Source organism: Schistocerca cancellata, chromosome 6, assembly GCF_023864275.1.
Source record: "Schistocerca cancellata isolate TAMUIC-IGC-003103 chromosome 6, iqSchCanc2.1, whole genome shotgun sequence".
Lineage (NCBI taxonomy): Eukaryota > Metazoa > Arthropoda > Insecta > Orthoptera > Acrididae > Schistocerca > Schistocerca cancellata.
The window spans coordinates 533,400,605-533,414,420 of record NC_064631.1 but is presented as its reverse complement, the minus strand read 5'-3'; the positions used below and the strand labels follow the sequence as shown (position 1 = coordinate 533,414,420).

The 13,816-nt window shown below is 39.0% G+C and overlaps 1 protein-coding gene across 1 annotated transcript in view; it reads left to right on the top strand.

Annotated features, from left to right (window-relative positions):
* The window catches only part of LOC126088413 (multiple epidermal growth factor-like domains protein 8), a 333,556-nt gene that overhangs the window by 49,768 nt on the left and 269,972 nt on the right, over positions 1 to 13,816 (top strand). Inside the window, exon 6 of the mRNA XM_049906553.1 lies at positions 10,490 to 10,737. Within this exon, the coding sequence (XP_049762510.1) occupies positions 10,490 to 10,737 (248 nt within the window). The remainder of the gene's footprint in view (positions 1 to 10,489; positions 10,738 to 13,816) is intronic.

Sequence of the window (13,816 nt, the reverse complement as noted above, 5' to 3'; positions counted from 1 at the left end):
ATGGAAAAAATTATAGTTTTTTAACCTTTGTTGAGGTTATTTGAAAGATATGAAAATAAGTCTGAAAATGCTGAAGGTAGATCTCCAGTGTCTCTGAAACTTCATTAAAGAGAATGAAGCCTGGAGAAATGGGATCCATAGCTGTTGGTTTGTTCATAAATGGGAGCTGCTGATACTGCCACTTGTGAGTTTCACGTTTTTGATGGATCATTGCCATTTGCTACTGGTCAGTCTGTTTCTAAGTTTCACTCTCCATCTGAAAAAACTTCAGAATGTCAGTACCCATAAAGCACTACATCACCTCGTAAATCTCAGCAGCACAACTGTAAATTTGAAATTATTGGATGGGATGAGATTTCATTCTTATCCTGTCCGGTAAATCTCGCCTGTCCAGGTGTTCTGGGTGACTTCTCCGAACTGTACCCCGTTTCCTAAATCTCATCAGTCCTTGTCCTTCATCCCTTTTCCTTCCCCTTCAAACCTACTGCCAGAAGAAGGAGCCCAAACTTTAATGCTGTTATATGTGTGCTCCCCTGCTGCTGCATGGTGGGTAGATTTTTATCTATACAGTTACATAATATATTCAAATTTCATTATTTTCATTGATATGGAGTTCAAAATATGTTATAAATGTAGCAGTAACAGATGTATCAGGTAAACATAAGAAAACATGCAGAAGAATATGGAAATGGACCTTGAGCTTCACAAGCAAAATTAAAGCAAACACTGGTGCATTAGTTGTGTGACTTCTTGTGGTTGTCTGCTAGAAAGTAAAAAAGGTGTGGGGTGGGTGGGTTAGGCATGGGGAAGGAGACATATTGCATGGACAGGGTCTCAATGATAGATGGATGACAGCTACAGCTATATGACTGACTTGGAGGGTGCTACACAGATAAGTATAAAAATAAACTGTGAACCTCAATATGATCAACCTGTCAAGAAGTGACTCATTAGTTTCAAATTTCTGATAAATCTGCTAAACCTCACAACAGTTGTATCACGTTCACTCAGACAGTTGGAGTTCTGTTCTGATAGGATTTTGTTTGTTGTGTGCACAGTGTGGATAATAATTCTCAAGATCTTAAAATCTTTAGAAGGACCTGTGTGAGACTTGAGCATATGCACCCTCATAATAATATCTTCTGTGGTACATTATGTAGCAGAAAAGAATCCTCTGAACAGCTACAGTTATTCCTTGAACTTTATTTGCAAACTGATTAAGGGAATTTTATTTCTATCCTCAGTGCTGTACAAAGAAATCCTCCTACAATTTTTGCCGTCCTCACTTTCCTTAGTTACCTAATTAACTAGTCCCTGATGCCTCAGAATGTGTACGGTCAAGTAATTCCTTTTGTTGGTCAGGATATACCATAAGCTTCTCGTCTCCTCAATTTAATACAGCAGGTTTAGGTTTCATTACTTATTCAATCTATCCATCTAATCTTCAGCATGCTTTTGTAGCATTCCTTTTCAAAATCTTCTATTCTCGTCTTGTCTGCCTTGTTTATCATGCACATTTCACTATTATACAAGGCTCTGCTCCAGACAAAAACCTTCATAAAAGATGTCCTAACATTTAGATTTTTATTTGCTGTTAACAAATTCCTCTTTGTCTCAGGAATAATTTTCTTGATTTGATAGTCTACATTTTATATCCTCTCTGCTTCTACCATCATCAGTTATTTTGCTGCCCAAATAGCAAAAACTTATCTACTTATTCTAGTGTTTCATTTCCTAATCTAATTCTTTCGAATTCACCTGATTTAATTCAACTGCATTCCATTACCTTTGCTTTATTTTTGTTAATGTTTATCTTAGAATCTCTTTCCAACAGACAATCCAGTCATTTTCTGTCTCTGACAGAATTACAATGTCTTCAGCAAACCCCAAATTTTTGTCGTCTTCTGAACAGTAATTCCCTTCCCAAATTTCTCCTTGGTTTCCTTTACAGTTTGTTCAATGAACAGACTCAATAACTTTTCGGCATAGGATACAACTCTGTCTAACTCCCTTCCCAACTACTGTTTCTCCTTCAGCTCTTATAACAGCAGTCTGATTTATCTACAAGTTATCAGTAACCTTCAGCTCCCCGTATTCAGTTCCTACTACCTATAGAATTTCAAATATTGTATTCCTGCCAACAATGTCAAAAGCTTTCTGTAAATCAGCAGTTGGTACAAATATAGGTACTTCCTCCTTTATTCAGTTTGTCTTCAAGGTAAGGTAAGTATTGCCTTGGTTGCTTCTACATTTCTCTGAAACCCAAAATGATCTTCCCCTAGGTTTGCTTCTACCAGTTTTTTCCATTCTTTTGTAAATAATTTGTGTGAGTACTTGGCAACCATGACCTAATACATGACACTTTAACAATATTCACACCTGTCAGCACCTCCCTTCATAGGGATTGGAATTATTACATTCGTCTTGATGTCTATTGGTATTTTGCCTATCATATTTTTTACATATCCCGTGGAATGATTTTGTCATGGCTTGTTCTCCCAGTTCTCTCAGTAATTCAGAGGGAATGGTTGTCTACTCCCGGTACCTTGTTCCCACGTAGAACTTTCAGTGCTCTGTCAGATTCTTCTTGCAGCATCATATCTCCCACCTCATCTACTTTTTCTTTCCTTGCTATAAAATTATATTCAAGTTTGTTTATTTTATATAGACCTTATGTATATTCCTTCCACTTTTCTATCCCCATTTCTGGCTATCTGAGCCTTTAACAGTTATACTAATGCTTCTCTTTTCCTAAAACCTCTCTTTAATTTTTCTGTGGGTGGCATCTGTCTTCTCCATAGAGATGCATGCTTTTACAAGTGTGCATTTTTCTTCTACCTGTTCATGCATTACCATTTTGCAGTTCCCATTAGTCTCACTTTTGAGATATCTGGATTTTCTTTTGCCTGCCTCATTTTCTGCATTTTTTTCCCCTTTCACCTGTCAAATTTTGCACCTCATGTGATATCTAAAGATTGCTACTGGGCCTGGTTGTTTTGTCTATTTGATGATGTATATAAACTCTCCTCACCAGTTGGCAGGAAACATATGTATATAAAGTTATTGAAACACACAAACTTTTGGAGTAGGAAATAGGGATGTTTTGGAATAGTCGTCCAGAACCCCAGGTCAGGAGAGACTTACCAGATGGGGTAAGAAGGAAACACTATTTGTTGGAGACTCCACAGGATGAGATTTGAAAACCTGAGAGTGTGAATGTGGAATACAGGGTAATACACAAGACAGAGATTACTGGCAAAACATTGTGCATGAGTTAGTAAGAGTGGAACATTAAATGCATTGTTTGTGGTAAAGATTGGGGAGGAGGAGGGAGGAAAAATAGACATATCAGAAAATAAAAGATATAGAAAACTAAATGGGGATTAAGAAAGGAGTAGTTACTGAGAAAAAATACTGAGATCGATGAAATTAACAGGTAAGGTGGGTGGAAATAACCAAGGACATGTAATGCCAGTTTTCACCTGTGGAGTTCTGAGAAACTGGTGACTGGGAGAAGAATACAGATGGCATTTGTGGTGAAACAGGTACAGAGTTCACAGCTATCATGTTGCAGAGTGCACTGCAACAGGATATTGTGTGTTGCCAGTATACACCCTCTGCCTATACCCATTCACTGTGACTGATAACTTGTTGCTAGTCCTTCCAACATGTTGTTGTTGTTGTCTTCAGTCTAGAGACTGGTGTGATGCAGCTCTCCATGCTACTCTATCCTGTGCAAGCTTCATCATCTCCCGGTACCTACTGCAACCTACGTCCTTCTGAGTCTGTTTAGTGCAGGGCTTCACAACATATGTGCTCGCGGAGCAAGCTGTGAGCAGCAAGGCGCTAGCACGGAGCAGTGCGAGCACGCTACCCCCACTACCGGACCAGAGCGGAGAGTCACGTGGGGCACACAACAGCTGCCGCCAGTCAATGTAAATCTGCGGCCACCTGCAGGGATATCACTCACGAATTATTACTGTGACAAATGAAACAAATAAAGGAAAATGTACACGTGCCACATAATTTTATTAGCTTAGTGTATGCCTCTACATTCGTATTAATTTGTGAACTGTTACACAATAAAAGGTGTCACTGAAGTGTGGGATCTCTGTTATCTTGTACTTTTTGCCCTTTACAATTGCGTCTATGTTCGGAGTAATTGTTCTTTTGCATTGTAGGTGCAGCGTGCAGTTTAAATTTTGATCAGACAATGCGTTTCTCAGGCGCGTCTTGTTACATTTCATTGCAGAGAACAGTTATTCACAAACATACATGGAACCGAACATTGATATTATTGTAGCCGCCAGTTTGTGCAAATGAGGAAATCTATCCTGAGGGAAGTGTCTGTAAAATTCCAAAATGTTTTTCTTGTTCTGAAATTTGTCTCTGTATTCTCTGTCACACTGCAGGTCAATAATTTCTAGTTGCAGCTCAGGACGAATCTCTTCAATATTCGCTGGATATGGAGAGGAGAACAGATCAGAATCACTGTCTAGTGCTGTCAGATCTTGAGTGTTCATCAAATTCTTCCTTAAGGGCAACTAAACTATGTGAATAACGTTCACAGTCTTTGTGAACATCTTGCATGGATGATAATTTAGGAAAATGAGCTAGATTTCCTGTTTCCAGCTGACTCACCCAAAGTGTTAATTTCATTTTAAAAGTTCGTATTCGATCTATGAAATGAGTAATTAGCAGATCTTTACCTTGTAGTGAAATGTTCAAAGCATTCAGATGGCTAGTTAAATCTGCTAAGAACGCGAGATCACATTTCCATGAAGGCTCTTTCAGTTCAGGAACACACATGTTATTTATTTCCATGAACATATTTATCTCATCTAATAGGCAAAAATTCGATTTAATAATTTGCCACGACTAAGCCAGCAGACCTCGCTGTAATAAGGCAGGCTACCATACTGGCCTTCTACATCCTCAAGAAAGCTTTTAAATTGTTTGTGTTGTAGCCCATGCTTCCTTATATAATTGGTTGTACGAACAACAACACTCATCACATTTTTTAGAGTGATACTCTTTGCACATAAGTTTTCCTGGTGAATCACACAGTGAACGCCCCTTATTTCATTCGGCACGGTCAGTTTTTGCATTTTCTCCTTCAACAGCGCAACGAAACCTAATTTTTTCCCTGTCATCCCTGGTGCACCGTCTGTAGACACTGAAACTAAAGAATTCCACGACAATCCTATATTTTCAACACTTTCTTCAACACTACTTAAAATATCACCTCCGGTTGTTGTGTTCTTCATGGCTACTACATCGAGGAGCTCCTTCCTCACCTGAAGATCTCTATTAAAACCTCTAATAAATATGGAAAGCTGCGCTGTTCCAGTGATATCAACACTTTCGTCCAGAGCTAGAGAATACGCCATAAAATCTTTATAGATATTTGCAAGCTGGATCTGGACGTCGTCTGCCATGTCCTGTATGTGACGCATAGTGGTCATGTCAGATAATGGCACAATCCGAAACTGTTCAACTTGAGATGAACACAAATGTTCCGCTGCAACTACCAAACATCTTTTATTAAATCGCCATCAGTGAAGGGGTGCAGGGGTTTTGCTAAAAACAAAGCAATTTTGTAGCTCACTCTGAGAGCTGCCTCAGTTGATTTTTCTTCGTGATCCAAATCTTCTTCGGATAGCTTCCTTTTAAGTTTAATAACTTCCTGTGCACGATCTGGTCCATCACATTTTCCACTTCTGTAGTCTTTCGCATGGTACGACATATAATGTTGCTGCAAATTAAATTTCCTAAAAGAACTCAGCATTTTGTGACATACTAAACATTTTGCAACACCATCTTTTTCTGTAAACAGATACAATTCCTCCCAATGGGGGTTGAACTGCGAAAGCATGGTTGGGGTTACACAACGGCGACTTGACATGATTCTTAACCAGCGAAGTGACTGTTATAGCTGATCGTAGTACTTTTAACGTTACACAGTCGGCGTGAATTCAATAGGCACGCTGCGGTCCTATTCATACGTGCACACGCATTTCCCCTCCCTCCCCTCCCTCCCTACTCCGCGACCTTGCACCTGCTCGTCAGCACATGCCTGAGCAGACGCAAGTACTCGCGCTCAAAACCGGCCAGTTGTTAAGCCCTGGTTTAGTGTATTCATCTCTTGGTCTCCCTCTACGATTTACCCTCCACGCTGCCCTCCAGTACTAAATTAGTGATCACTTGATGCCTCAGAATATGCCCTACCAACCGATCCCTTCTTCTAGTCAAGCTGTGCCACAAATTTCTCTTCTCTCCAATTCTATTCAATACCTCCTCATTAGTTATGTGATCTATCCATCTAATCTTCAGCATTCTTCTGTAGCACCAGATTACGAAAGCTTCTATTCTCTTCTTGTCTAAACTATTTATCTTCCACGTTTCCCTTCCGTACATGGCTACACTCCATACAAATACTTTCAGAAACGACTTCCTGAGACTTAAATCTATACTCGATGTTAACAAATTTCACTTCTTCAGAAATGCTTTCCTTGCCATTGCCAGTCTACATTTTATATCCTCTCTACTTTGACCATCATCAGTTTTTTTGCTCCCCAAATAGCAAAACTCCTTTACTACTTTAAGTGTCTCATTTCCTAATCTAATTCCCGCACCATCACCCGATTTAATTTGACTACATTCCATTATCCTCATTTTGCTTTTGTTGATGTTCATCTTATATTCTCCTTTCAAGACACTGTCCATTCTGTTCAGCTGCTCTTCCAGGTTCTTTGCTGTCTCTGACACAATTACAATGTCATCAGTGAACTTCAAAGTTTTTATTTATTCTCCATGGATTTTGATTCCTACTCCAAGTTTTTCTTTTGTTTCCTTTACTGCTTGCCCAGTATACAGACTGAATAACATCGAGGATAGGCTACAATCCTGTCTCACTCCCTTCCCAACCACTGCTTCCATTTCATACCCCTCGACTCTTATAACTGCCATCTGGTTTCTGTACAAATTGTGAATAGCTTTTCGCTCCCTGTATTTTACCCCTGCCACCTTCAGGATTTGAAAGAGAGTATTCCAGTCAACAATGTAAAAAGTTTTCTCTAAGTCTACAAATGCTAGAAACGTAAGTTTGCCTTTTCTTAATCTATTTTCTATTATAAGTCGTGGGGTCAGTATTTGCCTCGTGTTCCAACATTTCTACGGAATCCAAACTGATATTACCCGAGGTCGGCCTCTACCAGTTTTTCCATTTGTCTGTAAAGAATTTGTGTTAGTATTTTGCAGTCATGGCTTATTAAACTGATAGTTCGGTAATTTTCACATCTGTCAACACCTGCTTTCTTTGGGATTGGAATTATTATATTCTTCTTGAAGTCTGAGGGTATTTCGCCTGTCTCATACTTCTTGATCACTAGATGGTAGAGTTTTGTTAGGCCTTGCTCTCCCAAGGCTGTCAGTAGTTCTAATGGAATGTTGTCTACTCCCAGGGCCTTGTTTCGACTCAGGTCTTTTAGTGCTCTGTCAAACTCTTCACGCAGTATCATATCTCCTATTTCAATTTCATCTACATCCTCTTCCATTTCCATAATATTGTCCTCAAGTACATTGCCCTTGTATAGACCCTCTATATACTCCTTCCACCTTTCTGCTTTCCCTTCTTTGCTTAGAACCGGGTTTCCATCTGAACTCTTGATAGTGGTTCTCTTTTCTTCAAAGGTCTCTTTAATTTTCCTGTAGGCAGTATCTATCTTACCCCTAGTGATATGCTCCTCTATATCCTTACATTTGTCCTATAGCCATCCCTTCTTAGCCATTTTGCACTTTCTGTCGACCTCATTTTTGAGACGTTTGTATTCCTTTTTGCCTGCTTCATTTAATGCATTTTTGTTTGTTTTCATCAATTAAATTCAATATTGCCTCTTTTTCCCCGAGGATTTCTATTAGCCCGCATCCTTTTACCTACTTGATCATCTGCTACCTTCACTATTTCGTCTCTCAAAGCTACCCATCCTTCTTCTACTGTATTTCTTTCCCCCATTCTTGTCAGTCGTTCCCTAATGCTCTCCCTGAAGCTCTCTACAACCTCTGGTTCTTTCAATTTATCTAGGTCCCATCTCCTCAAATTCCCACCATTTTGCAGTTTCTTCAGTTTTACTCTACAGTTCATAACCAATATATTGTGGCCAGAGTCCACATCTGCCCCTGGAAATGTCTTACATTTAAAACCTGGTTCCTGAATCTCATGTGTTACCATTATATAATCTATCTGATACCTTCTAGTATCTCCAGGCTTCTTCCATGTATACAACCTTCTTTTATGATTCTTGAACCAAGTGTTAGCTATGATTAAGTTATGCTCTGTGCAAAATTCTACCAGGCGGCTTCCTCTTTCATTTCTTCCACCCCCCCCCCCCCCTGCCCCTCACCCCAGTCCATATTCACCTACTACGTTTCCTTGTCTTCCTTTTCCTACTATTGAGTTCCAGTCACCCATGACCATTAAAGTTTCGCCTCCCTTCACTATTTGAATAATTTCTTTTATCTTATCATACATCTCATCAATATCTTCATCATCTGCAGAGATAGTTGGCATATAAACTTGTACTACTGCGGTAGGCGTGGGATTCGTATCTATCTTGGCCACAATAATGCATTCACTATGCTGTTTGTAGTAGCTTACCCACATTCCTATTTTCCTATTCATTATTAAACCTACTCCTGCATTACCCCTATTTGATTTTGTATTCATAACCCTGTATTCACCTGACCAAAAGTCTTGTTCCTCCTGCCACTGAACTTCACTAATTCCCACTATATCCAACTTTAACCTACCCATTTCCCTTTTTAAATTTTCTAACCTACCTGCCCGATTAAGGGATCCAACATTCCACGCTCCGATCTGTAGAACGCCAGTTTTCTTTCTCCTGATAACAACGTCCTTCTGAGTAGTCCCTGCCCGGAGATCCGAATGGGGGACTATTTTACCTCCGGAATATTTTACCCAAGAGGACGCCATCATCATTTAACCACACAGTAAAGCTGCATGCCCTCGGGAAAAATTACGGCTGTAGTTTCCCCTTGCTTTCAAACGTTCGCAGTACCACAACAGCAAGGCCGTTTTGGTTAGTGTTACAAGGCCAGATCAGTCAATCATCCAGACTGTTGCCCCTGCAACTACTGAAAAGGCTTCTGCTCCTCTTCAGGAAGCACACATTTGTCTGGCCTCTCAACAGATACCCCTCCACTGTGGTTGCACCTACAGTACGGCTATCTGTATTGCTGAGGCATGCAAGCCTCCCCGCCAATGGCAAGGTAAGGTCCATGGTTCATGGGGGGAGGGGGGGGGGGGCGCTTCCAACATAAAAGGCTGAAGAGTGCTTACTTAACAGCTTGTACATTTGCAGTTGGAAATGTTTTGCAGTTTAAATTCTCGTTTCAAACTCCATCTTGCCATTATATAATCTGGGTGAAACCTTGTGATGTCTCCAGATCTCTTCTAGCCTTATATTACCTTCTTGCATGACTTTTAAACTAAATATTAGCAATGATTGAATTGTGCTGTGTGCATAATTCTTCCACATGGCTTCCCTCTTCATCCCTTTCCCTTAGGCCATGTTCTACTGTTTTTCCTTCTGTTCTTTTTCTTACTATCAAATTCCAGTGACCCATCACAATTAAATTTTCATCTCCCTTAGCTATCTGAATAATTTTATTTTATATCGCCATATATTCTTTCAAAGTCTGCATCATCTGCAGAGGTAGTACGCATATAAATTTGTATTACTGTGATGATCAGTAGCTTTTTTATCTATATTGGTTACGATGATACAGTCACTATGCTGTTCTTAGTAGTTTATTCACATTTCTGTTTTCCTGTTCATTATTAAGCTTATGCCTGCATTGCCTCTATTTATTTTGTGTTGTTACCTGAGCAGAAATCTTGGTTATCCTAATATGTGACTTCACCCTGTCAGTTTCTGTTTATAAATTTGCTAACCTACATCCTCGATTAAGATGTCTAATATTCCATGCCCCAGTTCTGAGAATGCCAGTTTTGTTTCTTTTTATATGACATTTGGTAGTAACTACTGTGAAGTGATACCTTTTTAAGTACATGAAAAGAATCCCATGGAGGAAACAAAAACCCTATTTTCCATATACAGATTAAACTAACGTATGGTTTACAATAGAAGTAAGTGCCAGTCTCTAAATTGAAAGTAATTGCTCTGTATAATTAAAAACAGAGGAAAAAACTGTTGAGGGAGCCCGTGGCTTGAATATAGTAAGTAGATTCAAATGATTATAGAACACACTAGTTATGCAGAGGTGAATAGAGGCTTGCACAGGATAGACTAGCATGTAGGGCTGCATGAAGTCATCAGGCCGAAGATGACAACAACAACAACATTGAAAATATTTTGGAAACAATTGTTCTTTGCTTTCATAAAAATTTTGTTGTAACTTCCTTGAATTACTTTGATACTAATAAAGTAAACTGTTTTCGTTTGGACAGGTATCCTGGAGGCTTCGTCCTTTTTGGTGGAAAACTTGCTACCGGGGAACTCTCCAGTGAGCTGTGGTACTACAATGTGAAACAACGCAACTGGTCACTCAGGGCATTCGATTCAACAGTAACCCCACCAAAATTAACTCGCCATACACTTACCCATGATACAAGGAGAAACTACATTTATCTGTTTGGTGGAAGTACAGAGAATGGAGAATTTTCGTCAAAACTTTTCAGCATAAAACTGAATTTTGGTAAGAAAAGTGTTTTCTGTTGTGTGACGGTGGTTGCTGTTTTATATTTGTATCCATCTAATTGTGTTTTAGATGCTGATGGCAATGTTAAGATTAAGTGATTTTTTGCAGTAGTGGCACTATGGCACAATACTCATAATGGTATGAAATTTTGGTGATAGCAGGTAACAGTTGTATATAAAAAGTCAAAAAGCTTCCAAGCTTTTTAAAGTGCCTATCTGGTTTACACTGACACAAAACCACAGTTGGTGTAAGACACAAAACGGTAACAATTGAGAAAATGGACGAGTTAAGATGGGCACGTGCAAAGTTTTATTTTTTTTTATGTGCCTTCTATGTCTCAGTGCTTGCACTGTTCGATGAGCTATCTTCTTCACTCTTAAATTATTTACATTCTACCAGAACTTTCTGTACTATACAAAGAAAAATGGCCAAAATTCATTCAGTATTTGTATGAAAACCACCACAAAAGACACAATACTACAATAACCAAATCACCCACAGTCTCAAAAACAAGCAGCTCTCTGATACACATTCCATTGTTTAAACTCAGTGTCATTGGACAACCACAACTACTGTAAGAAGCTAAACATAATCTACATCTACATCTATACTTTTCAAACCGCTGTGAAGTGCCTGACAGATTATAAAACCCATTGTAACTTTCATGTACGGAGTATTTGAAAAACGATCGCTTGGATGCCTCTGTGCGTGCAGTAGTAAGTTTAATCTTGTCTTTGCAATACCTAGGGGAGTTAAATGTAGGAGGTTTTGATGTATACCTGTATTTATCACTTAAAGTTGGTTCTACAAACTTCCCCAATATGTTTTCACAATGTACTTTGTGTTTATCTTCAAGCATCTGCCATTCAGTTCTGTCAACATCTTCGTGACACTCCTCCATACATCAGACAAATCTGTGACCCTATGTGCTTCCCTTCCCTGTATATATCCAGTATCCCCTTTTAGAAATATTCTACGAGGAGTTGCGTGAGTGTTTTGTATGCAGTCTCCTGTGTAGTGGTGATTTCACTTCATGTTCCTATAAAGTGTTTCGCTCAGGTATGTGTGTGCGTTGACTGATTCCAGCTGTGACTCATTGATGTTATAGTCATGGGATACTACATTTTTTCATTTTATGAAGTGCAAAATTTTACATCTCTGAAAATTTAAAGCAAGTTGTGAATCTTTGCACCACTTTGAAATCTTATCAAGATCTGGTTAAATATTTAAGCAGCTTTTCCCAGACAATACTTTGTTGTAGATAACTGCAGCATGTGTGAAAAACCTGAGTTTACTGTTAAATAATGGAAAATACAGGATGGAATAATGCCAATATTATGAAAATGATAGATTACTACTCACCATATAGCAGAGATGTTGAGTTGCTGGCAGGTGCAACAAAAAGACTATTAAACACTTAGGCTTTCAACCAGATGGCCTTCTTCTGAAATAGACAAAACACACACACACACACACACACACACACACACACACACACACACACACACGAGCACGCGCTAACACAGCTCACGCACACATGACCACTGTCTCTGATGCTGACATCCAGAGACAGTGGTCATGTGTGTGTGAGCTGCGTTTGTATGGATGTGTGTGTGTATGTGTGTTTTGTCTATTTCAGAAGAAGGCCATCTGGGTGAAAGCTCAAGTGTTTAGTAGTCTTTTTTATTGTGCCTAGTTAGCAACTCAACGTCTCTGCTATATGGTGGGTAGCAATCTGTCCTTTTCATAATAGTGAGGTTACTATTAATATTGTCTGCGAGGTCATTAACATACAACATGAGCAGCAAGATACCAACACATTTCCCATGGGCATACTTGAAGTTACTACTTGCATGTCAGTTGACTCTTCATTCAAAATAAATTACTGCATCCTCACTAACAAAGAAACCTCATTTCAGTCACAAATTTCACTAGATACCCTATGCAATTGTACTTTTCGTAATAAGCGTCTATGAGGTAGTGAGTCTTGTGCTTTTTGGATTTGGAGAAATACTGCACCCACGTGACTCCTTGTTCCCTGGATTCCTGAGAGAAGTTCAAGTTGGGTTTCACATGATGGTTGTTTTCAAAATATGTGCTGGTTGAAATGCAGAAAGTCATTCTGTTTGAGATACCTTCCTTTCATTGATACATTTTAAGTTCTTGTATCATTCATTAGTGACCATGCAACTAACTATGGTGCCACAAACAGGTTCATAGTCAGCACTATACTACTGTCGTCAAATTCCAATGTATGCTTGTGCATTATTCTCCTTACGCAAGGCATTGCCTGATCTTTTCATGGACAATCCACATACAAATGCAATTTTTCTGTGTGAGAAATTCACAGCATAATATATACTGTACGTAGATTGAGTTACATTTACCTACTTTGTGCTGTTGTGCTGAAATGCTTATAGTTTTCCTATCCAACCACATAATATTCTTTGTGCCAATTTGACATTTGTTGCCTTCAACCTTGATGGTGTTGCAGTTTTAATGGCTAACTGTATTAAAGTGTATCAGCCATCTCAGATTTTGTTTGTATTTTTCTGTGCAGGTTTGCTAGACAGTCAAAGGAAGACATACTTTTTTCACGTGAAATATTGAAACTTTGGATCAAGGCAGTCAGGTAGCTGCAGTATTTCTTGATTTCCAAAAAGTATCTGACTCAGTACCACCCCTACGCTTATTGTCAAAAAGTACAGTCATACAGGGTATCAAATGAAATTTATGACTAGATTTAGGACTTTTGGTGCGAGGACTTAGCATGTTATCTTGGATGGAGAGTCATCATCAAATGTTGAAGTAACTTTGTGTGTGCCCCAGGTAGTGTGTTTGGGTCCCATGCTGTACATGAAGTCTAGTAACGACATTGCAGATAGTATTAACAACCGCGACTTTTTGCAGATACTCTAGTTGTCTATAATGAAGTACCATCTGAAAGAAGGTACATAAATATTCAGTTAGATATTATTAAAATTTCAAAGTGGTGCAAAGAATGGCAACTTGCTTTAAATATTCAGAAATGTAAAACTTTGCACTTAAAAAAAGTAGTACCCTATGGCTACAGTGT